At 37.8% G+C, this 25,001-nt stretch overlaps 1 protein-coding gene and 1 pseudogene across 3 annotated transcripts; both read right to left on the reverse strand.

The window, feature by feature from the left end:
* Positions 1–34: 34 nt before the first annotated feature.
* Positions 35–24,943, reverse strand: tnfaip1 (tumor necrosis factor, alpha-induced protein 1 (endothelial)). Of its 3 annotated transcripts, none has more exons than XM_081614735.1 (9): positions 24,799–24,930; positions 10,858–10,963; positions 9,843–9,895; positions 8,670–9,019; positions 8,423–8,592; positions 3,882–3,965; positions 2,025–2,077; positions 1,681–1,876; positions 35–852 (listed from the first exon to the last, which is right to left on the reverse strand). In XM_081614735.1, the coding sequence occupies exons 4-9, from the start codon at positions 8,908–8,910 to the stop codon at positions 622–624; spliced, it is 975 nt and encodes a 324-aa protein (XP_081470861.1). In that variant the 5' UTR covers positions 8,911–9,019; positions 9,843–9,895; positions 10,858–10,963; positions 24,799–24,930; the 3' UTR covers positions 35–621. The 3 variants fall into 3 exon arrangements, with proteins under 3 accessions (XP_081470861.1, XP_081470862.1, XP_008423451.1); XM_081614736.1 differs by having other exon boundaries at positions 9,826–9,895; XM_008425229.3 differs by lacking the exons at positions 9,843–9,895; positions 10,858–10,963 and having other exon boundaries at positions 24,799–24,943.
* Positions 10,970–24,106, reverse strand: LOC145554589 (general transcription factor II-I repeat domain-containing protein 2B pseudogene; annotated as a pseudogene).
* Positions 24,944–25,001: the final 58 nt, after the last annotated feature.

Genomic DNA, 25,001 nt, shown 5'->3' on the forward strand with positions numbered 1-25,001 from the left:
GACTTTTCAATAGTAAATTAGAGAAATGAGACACTTTGTGAGATTTAAAAAAAAGAGTTTTAATATTTATAACTAGTATAAGGCAGTATCTTGAGCAGCATTACATTGTATTAAAGGCACAGGATTAACTGGGACATGTTTAATTGTGTACAGAGGCAGTCCTAGTCTGTTTGGCAAACTGCCTTTTGTGGTCCCCCCCTCAATGAAGTTGCTGATGGTTGGGTGGGTGGGTGGGGGGGGCGGGGGCGGGGGGGTAAAAGTTTAGTTTGACTTTCAGATCCTCTGTGTGGTGGCCCATATTGCCCATGTCAGAAATCGCCACTGATTGTGTTACTGTGTTTAAAAAATATACATTTAAAAGTTATGCTTTCCTGCTGATGTAATGTAACGGATGCAATAATACATAATAGTGAGATTTTTCATCCTTTACATGAAATAAAAGTCATAGTTTGAGAAATTATAGAGTAATTGCTGTAGAGTCTTTGATAATGAAGGACAAAGTGCAGAAGTTGACATGAGGAAGCAGTTACATTGAGCTTACAACCTGCTTGTCATCTCGTCGAGGAACTAAGGACCAACTGTCCTGCTGGAATAAAAGTAGCAGCACGGTGGGTTTGAGTCTCAGTGTCCCAGTGGGCGGTCATCATACGTGCTGTACCGCTTGATGTGGATTCTGCGGACGCGCTCGCGTAGCTCCGTCCCCCCAGGCCCCTCCTCTTCCTCACTTAGAGAACCACAGTTATTGTAGCTTCGCCGAGTGGCCTCCAGCAGGGAGTTGTCTGGAAGTGGCAAGGTCTCATAAAGTAACGTGTTCAGAGTTTCCTCATAGATGCGAGCTTCAGGGAACTCCACCTTTCACAGACAATGTAGAACTTATTCAGCACCCCATAGAACTTTAATTGTACATTTTTACAACCGTTTACCCAGCATGATTTAAAATATTACTAGGAAGCTCCCAACCTGGATGTTTTTGTCCCAAATCTTTTTAACTGACATCAATAAGATAACATCCAACTTGTTCTGTCAGTATTTACATTGTCACAGTTGACCCAAAATGACATGACAGCTGATGCCATTTTTCTTGACATTGAGTGATATATGCTGGACTTTCTGCCTGGCAGCCTGGTTATCTCAATTAGAAAAGCCCCTGTATAACTCCAGCTTTTGTTTCCATCTTGACACATACAGCTCTAGTCTTTAATAACCTCATGAGTTGCTACTGCAGACCAGAGCAGTTAGCTGACATGATAAAAGCTTATGTTAATGCTTACTTTCCTGTGATGGAACCTGTTTATACTTACGAATAGGGATGTGTGATATGGCATGAAATTAATTTCACGATATCTATTTTGATGGGTGGCGATAACAATATATATTATAATATATTTTTGGTATAAAACATAAAATGGAAACAAAAAAAATGAATTGCAAACTAATTGAGTCGAGTATGTGTTAAAACCTTTTTTAGGTTTAGTGCATGGATAGTTTTTGTGGATGTTATTTATATGCAATGTTTGTAACCGTTTTGTTTTATGCTGTTGCTCATCATTGCCAGGTATCCCTTAAAAAAAAGAACAAAAAATCCCCATTGCTTTCGTCTAGTGAAATATCCTATTTTCAACATATAACATAGAGTGTGAACTTTTCAGACCCCCAATCCCAGCTATCCCCAACATTCACCTTGGTCTGCTTCTTCTCTGTGGCGTAGACGATGGAGGTGCAGCAGACCTCCGCCAGCTTGCGACCCTGACCATAGAAGGACCAGCAGCAGATCTCGTCTCCGATCACGTCTTTAAAGAAGAGGACACGGCTGTTGAAGCTGAGGGACAGTCTGTCAAACAACTCGATGTTCTTCAGCAGGTTATCGTCCGAGTTGCTAAGGAGACAGAAGCAAGCCCATATAAATGGTGAGTTTATATACTTCACTTTGTGACCCAAGACCAGTACGTATGCATGTATGTAATAATCAGTCCAGTATACTGGCTGTTCTAGAAGAACTGATCTATGTCAGAAAGTGTTCTCACCTGGTATAGGAGTACTTGTTGTTGCTTCTGTTGTACAACAGCTTCACTACAGGCTAACAGAGGCAGGAAAAGCCATGGATTATTATTTCTGCTTCAATTTCTCAATCTCTCAACTACAAGTTAATCTTAAATCAACATCATCTGAATGTACAGGTCCTTCTCAAAAAATTAGCATATTGTGATAAAGTTAATTATTTTCCATAATGTAATGATAAACATTAAACTTTCATTTATTTTAGATTCATTGCACACCAACTGAAGTATTTCAGGTCTTTTATTGTTTTAATACTGATGGCATATAGCTCATGAAAACCCAAAATTCCTATCTCAAAAAATTTGCATATTTCATCCGACCAATAAAAAAAAAAGTGTTTTAATACCAAAAACCTTCAAATAATTATGTTCAGTTATGCACTCAATACTTGGTCAGGAATCCTTTTGCAGAAATTAATGCTTCAATGCGGCGTGGCATGGAGGCAATCAGCCTGTGGCACTGCTGAGGTGCTATGGAGGCCTAGGATGCTTCGATAGCAACCTTAAGCTCATCCAGAGTGTTGGGTCTTGCGTCTCTCAACTTTCTCTTCACAATATCCCACAGATTCTCTATGGGGTTCAGGTCAGGAGAGTTGGCAGGCCAATTGAGCACAGTAATACCATGTTTAGTAAATCATTTACCAGTGGTTTTGGCACTGTGAGCAGGTGCCAGGTTGTGCTGAAAAATGAAATCTTCATCTCCATAAAGCTTTTCAGCAGATGGAAGCATGAAGTGCTCCAAAATCTCCTGATAGCTAGCTGGATTGACCCTTCTCTTGATAAAACACAGTGGACCAACACCAGCAGTTGACATGGCTCCCCAGACAATCACTGACTGTGGGTACTTGACAATGGACTTCTGGCATTTTGGCATTTCCTTCTCCCGAGTCTTCCTCCAGACTCTGGCACCTTAATTTCCGAATGACATGCAAAATTTGCTTTCATCCGAAAAAAGTACTTTGGACCACTGAGCAACAGTCCAGTGCTTCATGATATGCTAAGTTTTTGAGATAGGAATTTTGGGTTTTCATGAGCTGTATGCCAAAATCCTCAGTATTAAAACAATACAAGACCTGAAATATTTCAGTTGGTGTGCAATGAATCTAAAATATAAGAGTTTAACTTTTATCATTACATTATGGAAAACAATTAACTTTATCACAACATGCTAATTTTTTGAGAAGGACTTGTACATACTTAAGCATTTTTTAATCAAGTAAGTATGACTAACTGGAAAGGATAGAGAATGTAAATAAATATATATACAAATATTATTTTTATAATATACAGTTTTACTTTTTTCCCCTTTCAATGTCTGAGGTTAATATCATTCAATACCAATCAGATACCGGAAAAACAATGCTGAAGTAACTTAAAATGTTTTGTTTTTAAAAATACAGACAAATGTATTGAACTACAAATTTATTTGATAATTCTCCGCCACTACAGCACATTTTAATACAATAGCTTCACAAGCTTGGTCAAACATGGAAAAACAACACAACTTTAATTTATTCGGTCAGAGCAATAAGGAGTAGAACTGTTAATGTAAAATAAATCATAAAGCATGATGTCTCTCTGACCACAAAACCTGGAATAAGACCGAGTAGATCTGTCCTTTTGGATCAGGAATATTGTCACAGATATCCGATCTAGAATATTTTTCAAAATTGGGAACAATACAGATTAACATCAGAACAGTGAATCTCTAATTATTTTTGGGCCATTTACTGGTTTAAGACACAAGAACATTTCCTTCAAAGGTTAATAACTTGATTTTAATCAGAAAAAGCAGGCACCTGACCAGCATGGCCAGGTGCTTACCTTTGAGGATGACTGGATGAGCTGCTCCTCTTCTTTACAGGAAGTAATCACAGGTATGACACACATAGGCTGCTCTTTATTGCCCTGTCAAACAGAAACAGTTCGTGTTTTATTGGAAACAGATTGATTGATGAGCCACAGCTCATTCTCACCAGACCAGGATCATATCTACATCTACATACTGCTAAGGATAGTAACTACCAGTAAAACTGTAGTTTTCTTCTGCAGAAGCCATTCTTTTGTTGTTTTCCATGTATTCTCAAAATCACCTGAAGCTCACAAATAAAATCCTAAATCACCTTGGTTAGTTTACAAGCATCCACCTGAAGGCTCTTGGTGAAGCTGGATGCTATTTGGAACTGTTAATAAAGTCATCGTCGTTAATGAAATTTATTTGAGGTGCATTGAGATGTGAACTTTGACCATTTTGAAGATGATCAAGATTATTGCCAAGAACCAATTATACGATTAGTCCCTCCAGTGTTTCACAATTCTATGATCGTGAAAATTAATGCAAAATCAACAGATTCCTGCATTATTTAATTTTTTTGCCCTAATGCTTAACTGTGAGTTTATTGCAAATATTACACAAGTAAATGTTCAAAAACATTGGGTTTATGGGAGTTAGTTAATCCCATTGGCATCTATGAAAAGCTGACTCACCATGTAATGGTGACATTATTTTTTACATAGGAGTCGCAATATCGGAATTTTTCCATCTTTGACCGGATGTTTTAAAATGGTGACGGAAGAATATGAAGACCAACTGGCCTGTATTGGAGTTGATAAAAGGTAAATTGTAGAAGCAATTGTATAAGCTTTTCTTTCTACAAAATGAAAAGCTCTCCTTAAGATAGTTACCTCGTCTTGGAGGTCATAAAGAGGTATTGTATTTGAACCTAAAACATGCTCAATACATGATTTCTGTGTCTGGCTCATTTACTAACACCGACATGACATTAGGCTTCCAGAAGACTAAAATATGCTTCAATGCTTTATTTTTTAAACCAGTTCAGTATTGTTACAGCTACACTTTGAACTCCTAACATTTTTCTTTTTCTTATTTTACACTAGAACAGTCCAGATGTCTTATAATGTTTTAAATATGCATAATCTTCTGCTGCTCACTCAAAATAGATCATGGTTCAGAGTGGACTTTTGTCCTAGCTTCTTTAATTTAATGTAATTTTATTTTATTATCAATTGGATGTTCAGACATCCAAAGTGCTTATTGCAGCTTTTTCACAGCAGGACTTAATTCTTATTTGGAGAAATAGTTCAGATCAGACCATCGTGAAAAATATTACTAAAATAAATAAATGTTTAGAAAATAAATAAAAGAAAGCTCATCAATTGAGAAAGACAAGAGTAAAATTATGAGCATCTGTTTTTTCATCTGTAAACATTTTCCAAGTTGTCAGCATAAATAAAATAAAAAAACTTAACATTTCTATTAATGATTATTTTTTATATCTTTTAATCTTTTTTCAATAATCTTTTTTACCTTTTTGTTCATTTTTTCTCTGGCACCGTTGCCAATAAAGGTTGGTGTATTGAAGTAGGCAGTTTACACATCCACTAAAGAAAATAGTTCCAAACCACATTTGAATAAGGACGGACGACTATATTTATTTATTTTAATTGAGAACGTTTGTGAGTGCTACATAGGTTTTACAATTGTTAAACCGATGTAGCACTCTCAAAATTAATCTTGTTTCTTGGAAAACTTATTTTCCACCATATTTTGCAAATAAATTCTTTAAAAATCAGAAAATGTGATTTTCTGGATTTTTTTTTCTCCTTTTCTCTCATAGTTGAGGTACATCTATGATGAAAATTACAGGCCTCTCTCATCTTTTTAAGTGGGAGAACTTGCACAATTGGTGGCTGACTAAATACTTTTTTGCCCCACTGTATATATATATATTTAACTAGATGCATAGTTATCTAGATATATAGTTATTTAGAAATATAACTAGATGTATAGATATATACAGTGCTGCTTGACAACACAACAACAACATGGATATTGTTTTACAAAGAAAAATTATAATAATCATGTGAAATGAACATCCAAAGCTCAAATTGAAATGTGGACCTTCCAAATAAGGAACACAAAGAAAAAAAATACATATTTTCATTATTTATTCAACAAAAGTATTTTATCTGTGAAAAACGGACAACCTGCCAAGTGCAAAAGTATTTGAACTCTTTCAGTTAGTACCTTGTGGCTCCTCCTTTTGCAGCCATTACTTCAACCAAACATCTTCAGTTACTATAGATGAGTGTCTCACATCTGCTTTTTGAGATTTTTGTCCACTCCTCCTTGCAGAACTCTGTCAGTTGAGAGAGGTTGGAGGGACATCTGGCACTTACTGCCTGTTTCAGATCTTGCCACTGCATTTCTATGGAATTGAGATTCGGACGTTGACTGGGCATATCCAGAGTGCAAATCTTCTTTCTCTTAAGCCATTCATTTTGCTGGAATGCTTTGGATCATTGTCTTGTTGCATAATCCATTTCTGTCCCAGCTTCAACTCCCTGACTGATGGCAGGAGATTCTGGTCAAGAATTTGTTGATAGTTCTGGGAATTGATGGTTCCCTGGATCATATGGAGTCGTCTAGGTCAGGAGGCAGAAAAGCAGGCCCAGATTTTCACACTTCCATCACCGTGCTTCACTGTAGGGAGGAGGTACTTTTCTGTAAATGCAGTGTTGACTTTTCTCCAAACATGGCACTTTTGATTGAGGCCAAATAATAAAATTTTGGACTCATCCATCCAGATAATGGACTTCCAGAAAGCCTCTGGTTTGTCCAAGTGCTCTCTGGAAAAGTTTAAACGGGCAACTTTGTTCTTTCTTGAGAGCAGAGGCTTCTTTCTAGAAGCTCTCCCATGAATACCATGTCTATTGATATTTTGCCTGATTGGAGATGCATGTACATTTATCCCAGATGCTGACAGAGAGGTCTGCAGCTCTCTAGAGGTGATGCGTGGGTTGGCCTTTACCTCCATTATTATTTTTCTGGTGTTTCTTTGTGGAAGTTTTGGTGGCTGTCCACTTCTGGGCAGGGTTGCGGTGATGCCTAATGCCCTCCATTTGTAAATGATTTGTCTTACTGTGAATGGATGAAGCTGGAATCTTTTGGTGATGTTCCTGTAGCTTTCCCCAGAATGATGGGCTGTCACCACCCTCAGATGTCTCCTTTCCTCTCAGCGTTGTCGATCGGTTCTTTATGCCTTGACACAACCAACCAAACCACTTAGGTCCTCTCCCTTTCAACCAGTGTGGCCCAAAACTTTTCCCAAGGATGTCTCATTTGATTTGTCTGTTTAACTGATTACTTGAGCACTCTGATGTGTTTCACCTGAGTCTTTTACCTAGTTGACTTTACCAGTGCAGCTGTGGTTCATTTACTTTTGCAGATGCTCTGATTCCATTTTTCAGTTAGTTTGCTTTCAAATCACACATTTTCCTCAAAAGAAGTGAATGAAATTGATGAACATAAACCTGACATTTCATATTTAAAAACTGGTAATGAGAAAATAAAATCATGGTAAAAATAAAGAAAAATCTAAACTACTCAACTAGTTCACAAACTTTCAAGCAGCACTGTATATATTTATATCTATAGATATAAATATATATTTACATAACTAGATATCTAGTGATATAGATAACTAGATATAATTATATATCTACATATAGATCTATGTTTATACATTTGTTATATTAAACTAGTTTCTGTTATTTTCACATATGCCACATGAATAATGTCTTTTTTTTTTTTTTACCAGTGCATTTCTTGTTGTGGCATTATTTGCTCTGTGTTAATAAAGTTCTTATAATTGAAGAGTTTAAAAAAACGGACAATACTTCAAATTACTAAATAAAAGCCTTGACAAAAATAAAAATAAATTTTTCATCTCTTTTCTTATATGCAAGTTTTGTGCTAAAGCTTTGAAGTACTTTGGTTTGTTGATTAAGATTGTATATCAATGTAATTCACTTCCAGGTTAGGTGAAAAAGACCCCATTGTTCCTACAGAAATAAGACAACTGGTTCCCACTGAACCAGGTTTGTTGCAGTTTATTTTTGCATGTTTGAGCAGTTTCGTTATTATCTATTTTACATAGTGTAATTAGGAGTAGAACAGCCTGACTGAACAAATTGTTCTTTGACCAAGCTTGTGAAGCTATTGGTGCACTTAAATGTGCTGTAGTGGTGCAGAGTTATGTTGTGTGATGCAAAAAGAGTGTTTCCATTGGAGTTTGGTGAAATACATTCAGTTTCATACAGCCCAAAAACCACCTCATCCCAGCGCAAAAACATTTTATTCAAAAATGTGTTTTTTTTGTGGTTTTTTTTGGAAATTGGTGTGTTTATTTTCGTAATTCCAATGTGTACGGTTATTATATGGTCAATAGAAATGCAGATACTGACTTGTTCTTTAACAATGTGGTTGATTGATTTACTGATTTATTGAGCAGCTTTAGCTAAAGAAGACAGACAGTCAAAGATCATAAAAAATCTGAACTGACCTGCAAAGTATTTTGACAGAGCTCTACAAGACCCTGGATGAGATAGTACTTTGCCTCAACCAGCAGCTCCTGGACAGCCTGACGACCTTTGGGTAAGGTGACAGTACCATCACGCAGATAATTCAGGATACTGTTGAAGTGTTTCCCGCTCCGGTCGATCAGGACCCAACCTGAACAAAAACAACAGACTCTGCTAACAAAACGGTTTCTCAATGTGCTGTGGGAGGTCAACCATCCAGTTTCTAACCTTCCTTATCAGTGAAGACTTCCGTCTTTCCAGCAAACATGGCTCCCAGCAGGGAGTTCTGGCTGGTGAGCACCTGCAGTGGGGTGAAAAAGAGTATCCCTCCAACATTGAGTCTGACATACTTGTTGCCCAGAGTCACTACTCCTCGGTAACCACAGGTTTTGGTCTTGGGACAAAACACAAGGGGATGTGGAGAGGTGGGATCATCCTGATTCTGTTGTAGGCAACGCTCCCCGGACATGTTCCTCTGGAGATAGATGACCACCCTGCAGACGGAGGTTCGTAGGTCCCCCGCCGTGGTGACAGCTATTGATGAGGCTGCCTCAACCTCTCATTGCTTCAGACCATTCCTAAAAAAAGAAAGTGACGATGGAAATCCCAACATATTGATAATACTGAGTTGTGTTTCATACAGAAATGTATGTTTCTGCTGCAGGCAGGAAGCATGTCCAGTCTCATTTATTCCGTCGCTTCTAACACAGAAGTGTTAGAAGTGTCTGTCACTTCTAATGTTTCCCTCTGTGTAACAGCAGTAAGCTTTAGCAAAAAAAGAGCACAGATGTTATTTTTAATTAATGCAAATGTGATGTATTGTTAACTGCAAATGCACAGACATTACCTGATGGGCCAGTGTTAAGGATTAACTGGTGGTGGCTTTCGTCTAACTCACTTTTTGGACCATTTTAGTTTTTTGTCTAAAAAAATATTCACTTGCTGCCAAAGTTTTGGAGGTAATATTCAGGGCCGTGCAGAGACCACTAAAGGGGCAGGTGCTCAAAAAAAAAAAAAAAAAGGGCACATCTAACCGTATTTTAGGACAGAATATTAACAAAGCCTCTCAGCTTTCAAAGTTTAATAAACAATGATAAATTACAAAATTGTGAGATATACAATCAAAGCTAAGGAAAATCTCTACACAGAGCATACAACTATGCATATGCAAGATATTTTATTAGTAATTTCTTTCTGCAGGTCTTTTTTGTTATAGGAAAGTATTGCAATATTCAAACCCGCAATTTAGTAAGATATGTAAATCAGAGCTGGACCACCAGAAATATTTTGTCTTTAGACTATTAAACTATTAGACTATTAAAAATATAAACAAGGGCACAATGCAACCTTTTAGTGTACAGTAATCTATAAAACAAAGAGCTGCCTGTTTGCTGCACTTGCAGTGGAGATGGTCCATTCAGGAAAGCAGAGCTGCATCAAACTTTAACATGGAACTGCAGAAAAAAAAACAAAAAAACAAAAGCAAATATTTAATTGTTAATGTATGTCACCATGAGAACAGCCTACTGAGTTTTGCTTAAAAAACTTTTTTAAACATTTAAATCACATTTGTCTCATGAAGTGGATTTTTTTTTTTGCAAAACAAACTTATTTGTGCATGTCAGAAATCTTTTCTTAATATTCTAAAGTTTTGTTTGTGACTCAAAGTTTTGCTTGTGATTCTCACATGAGTCGTGGGCAGGGCCCAAAATCGCAATAAAAGATTTCTGATGTGTGCAAATAAAAGTTTATGTTTGGCAAATAACTTTTTATGTTCACAAGACAAAAAATTATTTAATTAAAAAGTTTTTTTAAACAAAAATATTTGTTTTTTTTAAAAAATCATTACAATTCCATAAGTTTTGATTACAATTTTATTTTACTTAACTGAGGTTAGTTTTTCCCCACCATTGAATAATTGGGAGAAAAAATTTTTACTTCATACTCTGCGAACCAGACCCTAAACTTACTTAAAGTCTGGGTTGAGTTTTTTTCCCCTTCATTAATGACACACTTTTATTACATTCATTACATCCATCATGGTAATTCATGGTGAGTTATTTTTAATTCTAAATGAATATCCTTGTTGGACTTTTATTCAAGTGTTATTCTCCTTCAGGATACATTTACCTAACGCTAGAATAAATGAAATGTACATTATGTAGCAAAGGAAATTAGAAGATCGGACATATATCCATTATGGAGATGATCGGTTTTGGACGGGCGATGTGCCCTTATTGCATAATAAATACTAAAGAATGACCGCTATCATTAACGGTACAGGGAAGAAGCTTTTAGTTATCTTGCTTTGCTAGCAAAATCGTTAGCTAGCGGCTAGCTTATAGCACAACAACAACAGCCTAATGTCTGTATGATAAAAATACTGAATCGATGGATAAGAACAGTTTTTCCTCACCTGGCTGTCTCCTCCCGCTCAGTAGTTCTTCAGAGAAAGGCAGACGCAGAGGCCTGTCAGTGTCTGTTGTATTTCATCACCTCTCTGCTTAAACCGCTACTCCGTGCTGAAGCAGAAACAATACGTTCAACGTTTTCCGTCATCTGACAAGTAGCAATTCTACTCCACTTTATTCCCCAAAAACGTTTTTTTGTTGTTGTTTTTTTTTCACCAAAAACTGTTCTGTAATCTGGAACGTTCGCTACGTTGAGCTCCAGTTAGCCGCCTTATCTCACTGCGCGAGAGGCAACTGCTTCATGCGTCACGGGCAAAAGGTCAAAGGTAACAATAAGACCGGCTTATTATGTTGTACAAAAAAAATAAAAATAAAATAATAATAATAATAATTTTAGTACATGTTATGTGTCACAAGAGGGCTTAGAAAAAAATAATACAAAATAAATAAATAAAATAAAAATTGACCAAAAGGGCACTTGGGGCCAAGGAGCAAAAAGGGCAGGTGCTCAAGCACCCCCACTCTGCACTTGCCTGGTAATATTGTTAAGTTTGCCAGGCAAATTTTAACTGTAAGAATATTGTCAAATTACCAAGTTGCACAGCTTCGCATCTCCAGCCCAGAGATAATAGTTAGTTTGAAGGTGCTAGAGGTCTTCCTAAGGTGCAAACGAAATTATGTGGCTTCCATTAGATCAGTGTTTTTCAACCACTGTGCCGCGGCACACTAGTGTACTGTGAGTGATCGTCAGGTGTGCCGTGGAAATGATCCAATTTCACCTACCATATTTTCCAGAGTATAAGCTGCTACTTTTTTCCTACACTTTGAACATGCTGCTTTTCTGTGTATTTTTCTTCAACCACCTGGGGGCTTTTTAGCAGGAAGTGAATCATTGGAAGTCAAAATAAACATAAACTCGGCGTGAACAAAACCGGATTTGGAGACGGAGAACTGCGTCCTTAATATATCCAGCAGTTATTAGGATGCAGCCCTCTGATGGGTCCTTATGGGAAACCGAGAGCGGCAGAGATACCAGTGGCCTGTAGCCCGGTACGGCTGATATATGCAAGTTTCCAGGGGGGTTAAAAAAATTTGAAGGTACGGTTTATAGCAGGGGTGGGCAATTATTTTTTTCCATGGGGCCACATGAGAAACAGAAAATATTGTGGAGGGCCGGCCAAAAGGCTGATCTCAATTCTGCATATTAACTGTACTTCTTTGTAAAAAGCAGTAAATAGCATTGTTTTGACAAGCTGGTAAGAGTATATGTTATAATTAAGCAATGAAAACATGAGGTTGCCTTCCAAAAAATGTAATTTATTCAAGCGAATTTCACAAAACAATGGGAAAGGCAATTAATCACTAAAACGGCATCATAAAAACATGCTAAACATGCAAATAAAAATAACCACAATACAATTAAAATCATGCACAACTCAACCATTTAAAACTTTTTACATTTTTAAGTTATTTTTTCTTGTTCAGTGAGAGAAATCTAGTCTCTGCTGGGCTTTAACGAGTGCATCAAAATCAGGTTGAATGTCTGAGGTGGAGATGCGAAGCACAGCTGACAGATGATTGTCAGTGAGAGATGATCTGTACCTGGATTTCATGAACTTCATCATTGAAAATGTTTGTTCACATATGTAGGTAGAGCCAAAGAGAACCAACATCTTCTGAGCATGTCTCTTCATGTTTGGAAAGTTCTCCTCCTTGAGAGAAGAGTAGAAATCCAGCAGAGATCCTGATTTAAAGAGCTCTGCCAGTACTGCATCATACTGCAGGTCAATGAGTTCCAGCTGAACATCACTGGGTGCATTATCGACACTACAGGTAAAGGGAGAGGAAATCATGTGCATTTCATCCTCGATTGTTCTGAGATCTTCAAATCTCCTTGAAAACTCACAATGCAATGCTCCTAACATGGATGAGTACCTGCGGAGGTGATCGGCTGATGGTGTGACTTCTTTCAGGGTTTGCATGTGAGTGAGATTGTTGCTCTCCAGTTGGCTTGAAAGAAACAGCATCTTTTTCATGAAAGCCTTCACCAGGGTGTGCATTTCATGAACAAAAAGGCCCCTGCCTTGCAGTTTGGTATTCAGGTCATTCATCAGTGCGGTCACATCAACAGCAAATGCAAAATCTGCCATCCAGTCCTCATCTGAGAGCTCTGGGATGTCTTTGCCTTTCATCTCACAAAACTCTTGAATCTCTGTTTTCAGGTCCCAAACTCTTTTTAGCACTTTGCCCAGGTGTGTGGTAGCTGATGTCACTATGCTCAGACTCATGGTCCTCCAAAAGTGCGACAAACTGTCTGTGATTCAATGCCTGTGCCCTGATGAAGTTTACTATGTTAGTAACAACATTAATAACATGGTTCATTTTTAGCACCGACTTGCACAACACATGTTGGTGTATAATACAATGAAAAAATATTAATTCCTGATCTGTGTCGATTTCAGCCACTTTATCTTGCATACGTTTTAAAAGTCCCACATTTTTCCCTGTAAGATTTGGACAACCGTCCGTTGTGACACCTGCCAGTCTGTCCCATTTCAGTCCCAGTGTGTCCATTCACGCATTCACCTCCATGAAGAGATCGCTCCCTGTAGTTGTTCCTTTCATCGACCGCATTGCTGCCAGCTCCTCCGTAATCTTGAAGTCCGGCGTTATCCCGCGGACAAATACAAGTAACTGGGCTGTGTCACGGACATCACAGCTTTCATCCAAAGCCAAGGAGAAAAGTCAAAAATTTGCCACTTCACGTTGCAGCTGAAGCTCCAGATTGCACGATATGTCCTCGACCCTCCTCGTCACGGTTCGCCTGGAGAGCGGGACTTTCTCAAATTCTTCTTTTTTTTCAGGGCATATTAAAGCTGCAGAGTCCAACAAGCACTCTTTGATAAACTCCCCCTCCGAGAATGGCTTACTGGTTTTAGCGATTTTGTGAGCTATCACAAAGCTGGTCTTGGTTGCTGCATCCCTGGATGTGTGAAGCTTGGTAAAAAAGCCTTGCTGCTTTTGCAGTTTAGCTAGCAAAGCCTCCGATGTCCGCGCCCTTTCAGCATCAGTCACGTTCTTGTATTTCTCCCCGTGTTTCGTCTCGTAATGCCGACTCAAATTGTAGTCCTTAAACACGGCGATCTGCTCCCCGCAAACTAAACACAAGGCTTTACCTCTCACTTCACTAAATAAATACTTAGCAGTCCAATTTTTGTTGAAAACCCTGCATTCGGCATCTACCTTTCTTTTTTTAGCATGAGCAGACATTTCTGAGGGCTAAAGTCTCTTGTGACTTGCTAGTGACAACGATCAAATCACCATGCCTCAATATACATTTTGCGTCATCATGTATGTAAATAAAAAACAACTTCAAAATAAAAGCAATGCAGCTTCCAGTGTTGTAGCACTCGAGATCGGTCTCGGTCTCGTCTCGGACTCGACCGCATTTGGTCTCAGTCTTGTCTCGGTCTCGGGTGCTCGAGTCCGAGTCGTCTCGGACTCGGCATTTTATTTCAAGACCGGTCGAGACCGCAACTGTGAAAATATCACTAAACGTACAGCATACTGTCCAGTTTATTTGTTAACATCTTTGTTTTCAGTGGATGCAAAACGCACCGATAAAAATCCAACCAATAACGTGACTATTACGTGTTTATGTTTCTCCCCCCCCCCCCCGCCGTTTTCAAACACTCTTATAAATGATTTATATTGAAGAGGATCGCCATCGAAAACGGGGATGTTTCTTGGTGGCAAGACAGAGCTTTGGTTTTGCTGAACCAATATAGCAGTGATGTCATTCTGCCGCTGCATGATGTCAATAATACTGGCTTGTTGATCCATTTGTTGACCTGGTCGCTGCTGCCTGCTTGTGTTCGGATTTTGATTAACAGTTAATTGATCACAGAGACTTTGTGGCTTATGAACGATTTGAATTGCTGGCTTTTGTTTCAGCCGGACAACTTGTTGCTCAGAGATGACGGAGGAGATTTTAACATCGTCCATATTTTTCTCTGGAACAAATGCATCGGCCCATATTTACGTTTTAGCGCCGAATTGGAGTTGTGCTTTTCAACATACGAATTCATGCCATCAGAACATTTTGAGCCACACTGTGAATTTATTTCGAACACACGAAATTTCGCATTAGCAGCTGCTAACTCCGTCTCAAGTTCAAGTTGCTCTTTTTCTTGTTTTAGCTTTTCCTCCAGCGCTTCTATCTTTCTTCTTGAGCGCAGCAGCCCGCTCCAGCAGCGCTGCTCTCTCGGCCTCTGCTTTAACACGAGCCGATGAAGTGGAGGAAACACGGGACACCCAAGAGCCTGTTCTAGACTTTACAGAACGAACATTGGAAGCGCTGTCTTCAGGATTTATGACGTCATCAACATCATTTTTGGCTTGGTCATAATCATCTGCACTTGGTTGCACAAAAGGCTTACCCAGTTCACACAACCAGCCCCTGACAAGCTCGGTAAACTCAAGGTAAGTACTCATTTTATTTTGAAAATGTTCATTTTGTTTCATGAGTTCATCAGATGGGAGTGGCAAACTTGTCAAGTTTTTATGCGACACCTCTGCATCCTGAAAACACTGAATAAATGTAGCAAGAAGAGAATTCACTGAGTCAACTTTATCATTTGACTCCATCAAAATATTCAAATTGTCCATTATTCGTTTTGCTTGCTTCAATTTAGCATTTCTTTTAATCTTGGCATGTTTTAATATCCAGCCTTTTTCAGTCAGTTTAATGGTTCGTTTGGATGAAACCTCCAGATACCGATAAAAATCCAACCAATAACGTGACTAATTACGTGTTTATGTTTCTCCCCTCCTCCCCCCTCCCCACCTTTCACTCGCACGCGGCGCTCCAAGACATGCGCAGTGGTTTTCTCTCAGCGGCAGATCTGTCTAATTGTCAGTAATATAGAATAAAGCTGCATAAATTATAAGAAATCCGATGGCAACAGCTAACTCAGCAGCGCTTCGCTTTCACAGACAGTGGGGACTAGGTCCAACTTTTTTCCGTCACTTAGAAAAGTATCTCAAAGAAAGGTAAGCTCCGTTGACGTGATGTTAGCAAAGCTAGCTGTATAGAGACACCTAAGCATTTGTGATGAAAAAAAGTCTCTCACTGCCTGAATTATTGTGCGGAGAGATGTTGACTGACTTGTAGCATATATGAGACAACGCTGTGTCCAAAAGTCTGCAATGTAGATGTAGTCCCAAAACTTAAATTCAAAATCAACTCAAAATTCGAAGGCGATCAAAACAAAAGTGAATCCAACTCAAATAGTCACCTGATGCACCGTGGATTCTGGTTTACGCAGCGCAAAAGATTAAAAAGTCAAAATGCAGTTGTTTGGTTTTATTTTGCAATTCAGGCAAAAGGTTACAGGCTTCTGCTTCTGCTCCTATTCCTGTACCTGTTCTCTGACTGGGAATCGATGTGACTGATAGGCTGGTAAAAAACCTTATGACCACCCACGTGCATAATAAGCTACCTAAAACCCACCTATTTATACCGTGAAATACCCATATCCCAACCTGAAATTAATTAACTAATTAAGTGAATTCCTAATCAAAGAACTTATTCTAAACAGCAAATTAAACAAAATTCTAATGATAAATTAACTAGAAAATAAACAAATAAAAATAAACTAAACAATTTAAATTCTAAGATTTAACCAAAAGAAAAAAGGGGAAAATAGCTCCTACAGTAGTGATGAGACACTACTGTAGGAGTGTCTCATCACACTCCTAGAGTAGTGTGATGAGTCCTATCCTATTGGATAGGACTGGAGTGTCACTGAGAGCCTATCAGATTACCATACCCTGTCAGAATAGCATACATCAGAGGTTCCCAAACTGTGGGGCGCGCCCCCTAGAGGGAGCGCCGTGCCATTGCAGGGGAGGCATGGGAAGCCGACTGGATGAAAAAAAAAAAACATGAACCCTGTATGCGCTGGGTTTTTACTTCTGTTATTCCTCTGTCAATTTGATACAGTAGGAGCTTCCACACTAACCATATCTGTGTCCTCTGTCACTTTTATCAGCAGTTAAAACTGTTTAATCCATTGTTAACATGTGGTAATCTGTTTTTCCAAGCCGCCTTTAAACGCAACATGAGCGCTACGACGCTGGGTTTACACCTGTACGGCAGCGAAGGAGACCTGCTACTGTGCGGAGTTGCACAGGTGTGTTAAAATCATGGCAGCAAAACGCAAATAACTTTTCACAGTTCCTCCCCAAAACCAACAGACTGTTTAGTAAAGCTGCTTGATGCAGGTAAAGTTAGCTAAAAGATGACTAGCTAGAAATAGTTTGGAAACCAATGGGGGGTGGGGGGTGGGTCCAGGAGAAAAAGTTTGGGAACCACTGATGTAAGGGAAATTACGTGAAAGAAGCACAAAGTTTCCAACCTAATAATAAAAAAGACATTGATCTAAAAACATTTGTACTTTCAGTTCTACTCTGTTGTGGAAATTAACGCAAATATTCTATAAAAACATTAACAGGTTCTTGATCAATTTAGCCAGCATTATTAAGGAGTAAGGAGATCAAGGTTTCAAGAGAGATGGAAAAAAAGAAAAAAGAATCCCAAAGCCCTGCAGGAGAAACTGTTTAGTTTGATGAAACCAAATATGACGACCCCCCCCCCCCCCCCCCACCTCAAAAACACATCGTTCAACCACACAGCTATTTGTAGGGGGGTTGGGGGGGTAGAAAATGTTTGGAAACCACTGGGGGGGTGCAGGACAAAATGTTTGGGAACTACTGGCATACAAGTATCCACTTCTTGCTTGTTGCTCCTTGGTCAGTGTTCATAGTTGAGCTTTGCCTCAATTGCTATGTTTAATGGTGCAGACAGTGGTGGTTTCTGACATGAGCAACATGGGTAAACACCCAGGGCGTTATCTTTTTAGGGATGGCACAAGACCACCGCAGATCGTAGCACAGAGATGGAAGCAAAGCAGAACAAAGAGTTTGTTAAATTTAATATTGGTTAAATTTGTTAAGTATTTAATATCTGTGTTTTTATGGGAATATGGATCTTTCAGATCAATTTGAGAAGTAATTTTGATGATATTTTACATTTTATTGTGTCATGTAGCGCGGGGCGCTGGTCTTGGTCTTGACTCGGTCTCGACTTCCCTCGGTCTTGGTCTTGACTTGGTCTCGGACCCTAAAAGTCTTGGTCTTGTCTCGGTCTCGATACACTCTGGTCTTGGTCTTGTCTTGGTCTCGGGTTAGGTCGTCTTGAACACAACACCGGCAGCTTCAGTCCATGCATCAGGTAAATAAGAAAATATGTTTATTTTGTAATTTATAATTAACGTTACACAGGCTGGTCAGAGTCAATCAAAGGGCCGTATGCGGCCCGGGGGCCGTACAATACCCAGGTTTGGTTTATAGAATGGTGCGCTCATAGTCCGGAAAATACGGTAATTAGTCTTAAAAGATTTTTTGAAAACTAATTATCTGTAAATAATGCCATCTTTGAGTGTCTTTGCTGTAGTAGTGACTAACAGCGTAATCATGTAATTTTATTATCACTAGATGGCAGTAGGTACAGAGCATTTTACATTAAAACAAGGGAATTAGTGATGCATGAATGTTACTACATTCATGCATCACACCTGACAGTGTTGTGGGACTGTTCAGGTGTATTTTTGAAGTGGACATGTTAAGTGCAATTTGAAATAAAAAATGTAAAAATAAATTTTTGTGTCTATTTGATTCCTATTCAAGACACTTTGATAAGAATGACTATATATGCAGGGCGTAAAGTAAAAAAAAATCCTGAGCCTGAAACTTATAGTTATGATAGAAATTTACTATACTGTTGCTATTGCCACAGTTTAATAAAAAAAAGTGTCTTTGAATAGTGCAACAATTGCTTCTAACAAGCTAAACACTCCAACTTAAATAAGACTTCAGTACATTTCAACACAAAACAAAATGTAAAATGTCAGTGCCCTAAAGGTTTGACTTACAGGCAAAAATTCCTCAACATTGAATAAGTCCTTTCAGTCAATGTTTTAGAACATGCAACATTACCAACTAAACCAGTGTTTCTCAACCTTTTTTGGCCCAGCGCACCCCCATCCCATATCCAGGTCCCTCACCGCCCCCCACCAAAGAATTTGTAGGCTACTTTGCACTAACTATTATTTTATTATTAATATTAACTATCGCTATTGTAGATGTTTTGAATTTTATGCTTGTTTCTGTATTTATTATCAAGATAATTTCCCAGAGAACAAAAAAGCCATGTGAATAGAAATTATTTTTACAGGCGTCTACGAAAACATGAACATTCAAGTTAAAATTGGTCGGCCTAACAGCAGCCAATCAGAGTGGAAAAATATTATTTGTTGTTAAATATTCCACAAAATAACCAGATAAAAGATGTACAACATGCCAGTTTAAACTTTGATCTATTTGCAAACCGACTGAGCTCTGCAACATTAAAACATGGATAGAACTGTAACTACATTAATCATAGCTCTTCTTCTCTTCAATGTTTCTGTGGGTTTCTGGTGGTGCAGCTCTGTGCTGCCTTCAGGAGAATGGGACATCAGAGTATCGTCCATAAAATTTCACCCACATGGCATTTATTTTGCAAACCAGAGCTTTCAGTGGAAAAACAAAAGTTCCAGGTTCTTTTAATGCCATACAAATATGAGACAGAAACATGGATTATATCTTTATATAGACCTGTCTATTGATTATAGATTAATAGTTTTACTGGATAGAAATTACAAAGAACAAATCTGGTTCTTAATCAAATCCTAATGAGTCAAATTGAAAGTGTCATGGAATCATCAGCCTCATGACATTAACACTGACATGAAAATTAATATTGAAGAAATAAATATATCAAATCTAATTAAAAACATAAATAAGTGATCAGTTCTTTACTGTTATGGTCTGTAAGATATATTTATTCTCAGTATTAGATGTGGTCTCAACAAACCCATGACATTTCAACAATATTATTTTACCTTTTATCTGGAAACGGTGTCTGTTTATTCTTGCCATACAGTCCTCTGTATTAATTATTGCTCAAAAGGTCTTGCCATACCAGTTTATTCCTCTGTATTTACTTTAGTTTCTTAGTTTGTTCTTGCATTTTGTTCTTCATTCATTTCCATTTAGTTTCCTTTGCATTATCCTCTCTTGGTTTATTGCTATGTCCACTTTAGTTTCTTTCCTGTTGCTAGATTTATTTGATCGTTTATTGACCATCAGTAATTTTCACTCATCACCTGCTGCGCTGCCTAATCGTCATGCGTTTCACATCATGTGTTGATTTTTCACTGTTCAGCGTCGGATTCTCTGTTTTTATGCCATAGTTCACATCTAGTTTGTTGCTCCGTTTTATGTCCCCCTTCTCCTGTTTCAGAGTTTGGCGCAATGTGCGCCTCTGTTTTTTTTTTTTACCCCCTAAGCTGCAGGCGGTCGGGAAACGTATCGATGGGGAAAAGGCAAACTGACATAAACCTTTTAAAACAACGGAAGCAATTTCTGCATTGTGATTATTGAAATTTAAAAGTGCTGTGCTGCCGTTGTTCTATCACACCCGTTTCATATGGAGAGCCATTTCAGCCAAAATAAATCAAAAAATGAAGAAAATCAGTTAAATAAATACAAAATTTGTTAAATAAATAATTTAGCTTTTTCATTAACCCAATTTTTCATTTATTTATTTTTCATATTATCAATTTCTCAATTTCCTTTTTTTCATTAATGTATTTTTCATTTAACCATTTTTTAATTTAGCTTTTTCATAAGCCCCCAATTTTTCATTTATTTATTTTTCAATTATCAATTTCTCTTTTTCATTTATCTATTTTTCATTTATCCTTTTATCCATTTACCCATTTTTCATTAATCTATTTTTCAATTAACCACTTTTCAATTTCCCTATTTCATTAACCCAATTTATTTATTTTCAGATGATCAATTTCTCTTTTTCATTTATCCATTTTTCATTCATCGCTTTACCCATTTTTCATTAATCTATTTTTTAATTTAACAATTTTTCAATTTCCTTTTTCCATTAACCTGATTTTCTATTTCCCAGTTTCATTAATCAATTTCTCATATATCCCCTTTTTATTTACCCATTTTTCTTTTATCTATTTTTCATTTAACATTTGTTTGAAAAATAGTTACTTTTTCCAATTTCCCTTATTCATTTAGTATTTCCTTATTTTCTTATTTATCACATTCTATTTCCCCGCAAAACTTGGAAAAAATAAATGCAAATGAGGAGAGGCACGTCATCAGGCTACAACTTCCCCAATTGGTTGGTTAGCGTCACACCCATACTTTGCTTCAAGAAAGATGGCGACCTACTAACGGGTTAACAATAAGCTGAAGCTCATTAACTTCATTAGAAAATAGTGTTATTACTCCTGACTTTAGTTTTCGTGTGGCCGCTCAGACAGAACTTGTTTCAGCTGGCGGCTCTCATGGACTCCCCCCTTTTGTAAAAATGTCCGCCAACTTCCCGTCTTGTCCTCTTTCCTTTGCCCAACACCACTTGTTTTTAATTCCTTTCTCAACTAAACGTGTTTCTTTACCGGGGGAGACAAACTCCTTCTTTCATATCGCATTTGATTTAATCGCCGAACCGAACACATACGCTTCTTTTCTACAAACCGATTTACAGTCATTGGTCAAGAACACGGGAGCTAGAATTCTGATTGGCAGACATCTTTGTCTATTATCTATAGTTTAGTTGAGGGGGGCCGTTTGGTTCAGTGCTCGTTTTGCTTGAAAGTCTGGCCCCCAGACGGAGCTTTTTACGCCTAAGTTTCAAGCGTCTGACTAAATAAATCTTCCTTATTTTAATTGTAAGTAGTTCTTTAAATGTCCTGTGAGATGATATACTTACCCATGTATCTATAACAACCGGACCTTTCAATATCCAGCAAGTTATTTTTGCAATTTAATGTCTATTAAACGAGTGCCCTCCGGATTAATTATACTCTCTGCAGCTGTGACGTTGCCGTATTAACCCGATATATGCTGGAAAGTGCAACGTCTCCCCTTTCAAAAACCGTTGGAATTTTTCAGATAGCGCTACGTGTGGTGGAATTACGGTACTGCAAATTTAGATGTGTTGCCGCAGACAAGTTCCGGTCTAGAAGGGTCCGGGAGACTAGAGTTTGGTTGAGGCGGACCGTTTGGTCAAAAGAAGGAAATCCGGCCCCTGGCCGGAGCTCTTTAAGCTCCGGCCAGATATTACATATCTGTACATATACAGATATGTAATATAGGCGGCTACAGAGTATCTTTGTTTACATTTTTGGTTGGTGGTGTGCCTCGTGATTTTTTCAATTAAAACAATGTACCTTGGCTCAAAAAAGGTTGAAAAACACTGCATTAGATGAACAAGGATTAATTTGCATATCAGAACTGCTTACGTTTATTGATAAGTTTGCAGAACATTTCAATCAATATAATGCTCAAAGACATTCAATAGTCGTCATTACTGTAAAAATGCTGCGTGATAGTAAAAATTCTGACTGCTAAACTACGGGAATCCTAATTTATCCATTTTAAATGCCCATCAGCACGTTTCAGTCTGTTACAGTTCATCTAACACCAGATAAAGGTGAATTGCAAATTAATCTAGCTGCTGTTTAGCACAGTCTCCTCTTGAGGTATAGCATATTTTGATTACCTTCAATCACATTCAGTGTATTCTCGAATATAATATCCTTCACATACGAGAAAGAGATCTTAGACTCTTCAAACCTGGACTGGAGTATTCTCCTCTAATAGCAGAATATTTAGAACCATGTTTGTGAAACTTCAATAAAGGTTGATTTTACCACTTTTTTGCATCTGGATCATATTAGAACTGCTGTAGTTCATAAAATACAACTCATAGACTCTTCAAACCTGGTCTATATTATTCTGCTCTAATAGCAGAATATATAGAACAATGTTTCTGATTTGTGGAACCGTTTTCTGATTTGTGAAACTTCAAAAAAGGGCGATTTCGCCTATTTTTTTTTTTTTTACTTGGTCACACGTAGACTGCTCTAATTCCAAATCTACAACACCTAGACACTTCAAACCTGCACTTGATTATTTTGCTCTGATAGCAGAATATTTATAACCATATTTAGGATTTGTGAAACTTTTATCTGATTTGTGAAACTTTAATAAAAGGGCTTTTTTATCCTTTTATTCTGTCTCAGTCACATAAGATCTCCTCTAATTCCAAAACCATAACACCTATACTCTGGACTGGAGTATTCTTCTCTAATAGCAGAATATTTATAACCATGTTTGTGATTTGTGAAACTTCAATAAAGGACCATTTTTGTCCTTTTATCGATCTTGGTCACACTAGATCTGCTCTAATTCCAAATCTACAACACCTAGACACTTCAAACCTGGACCAGATTATTTTCAATTAATAACAGAATATTTAAAACCATGTTTGGGATTTGTGAAACCTTTTTCTGATTTGTGAAACTTCACTTAACAGACCGCTGCAGAAGATCTTTCCTTCCAACAGCCATCACCATCTACAATAACTCTTTGAAGAATTAATGAGTTACACCAACATTTAATTTCCCATTGGGATTAATAAAGTGATTTTGAATTAGAATTGAATTTTTTTTTTTAAATGCATGGAACAAGTGTGAATAGTGATCTGATCTTTAGTGAAGTTTTACAAATCACATAAAGGTTCCACAAATTCCAAACATGGATTAAAATATTCTGCTATTGGAGCAGAATAATATAGTTCAAGTTTGAAGAGAGGTGTTGTAGGTTTGGAGCTGGAGCAGCTCTCATGCGACCAAGATCCAAAAAAGGTCTCAAATCAACCTTTATTGAGGTTTCACAAATCAGAAAAGATTTCACAAATCCCAAACATGGTTCTAAATAATCTGTTATTAGTTGAGAATAATCCAGTCGAGGTTTGAAGAGTCTAAGTGCTGTAGAATTGGAATTAGAGCAGTTCTCCTGTGACCAAAAAAAAAAAAAGAAAGTGGTGAAATCGCCCTTTAGTGAAGTTTCACAAATCAGAAAACGGCTTCACAAATCCCTAACATGGTTTCAAATATTCTGCTATTACAGTAGAATAATCTAGTCCAAGTTTGAAGAGTCTATTAGTTGTATTTTAGGAACTGGAGCAGTTCTAGTATGATCCAGATGCAAAAAAGTGGTAAAATCAAATTTTAATGAAGTTTCACAAATCACAAACACGGTTCTAAATATTCTGCTATTATAGCAGAATAATTTAGTCCAGGTTTGAAGAGTCTAGGTGTTGGAGATTTGGAATTAGAGCAGTCTTCATGTGACCAAGTTAAAACATAATTGGTGAAATCGCCCTTTTTTCAAGGTTCACAAATCAGAAAAAGGTTTCACAAATCACAAACATGGTTCTAAATATTCTGCTATTAGAGCAGAATACTCCAGTCCAGGTTTGAAGAATCTAGGTGTTGTAGTTTTTATCCTAGTCGATAAAAGATGAGGAAGGTAGTGAAAAATTAGGTGGAATCGCCCTTTAGACATTTCCCGAATCGGAAGCTGGAATCGGAAACCAACTTCAGCAACTCAGCCACCTACAATTTAGAAACATATGCGGTGCATAGGTTTCAACCAGTTAATCCACAACACTGTGCTGAATTCACTGCCCTAAATGTTTTCCCCTCCTTTTCGTCCTCGGTGTTTTGCTAACTTTAGCTTATGTTGAAGTCAACTGCAATTGACCAAAACACACATCCCCGCAATAGGAATAAAAACAAATTACCAGACTTACTGAGCACAAATCCCGAAAACACAAAAGCTACAATAAGACCAACCATGGTTCTGTTGTTTTCCCCGCATATACTTTTTTATGAACAAAAGTGAGTAATTTCTTAAAGGAAAACGTGGCTAGTCGCCAGCCCGTTCAGTAGCGAATCCCAGCTTACCTTAAACACACAGTCCCCTGGTACTTTTCGTCCACTCTGGGTTATTTTTACGGTTTTCAGGTTTTAAGACGTCAAAATTCCAAGTACACTTCGCTGCAGCAAACAGAAAGGGGCGGGGACGGAACACTTTCAGTCTCATACCTTATTTGGAAATGGGACCATTACACTCCGGAAGTGAAGGGGGCGCTACATAGACATCAATA

This window comes from Poecilia reticulata, chromosome 13 (genome assembly GCF_904066995.2).
Source record: "Poecilia reticulata chromosome 13, P_reticulata-male-v2, whole genome shotgun sequence".
NCBI lineage: Eukaryota > Metazoa > Chordata > Actinopteri > Cyprinodontiformes > Poeciliidae > Poecilia > Poecilia reticulata.

Bases quoted from the DNA above. Each gene is read 5' to 3' on its own strand.
- tnfaip1 (XM_008425229.3), bottom strand. From the start codon at position 8,910: ATGTCCGGGGAGCGTTGCCTACAACAGAATCAGGATGATCCCACCTCT. The intron at 8,593-8,669 runs GTTAGAAACTGG...GTTTTTGTTCAG, and splicing joins AGTCTTCACTGATAAGGAAG to GTTGGGTCCTGATCGACCGG. The intron at 853-1,680 runs GTGAATGTTGGG...TGTCTGTGAAAG, and splicing joins CAGAGAAGAAGCAGACCAAG to GTGGAGTTCCCTGAAGCTCG.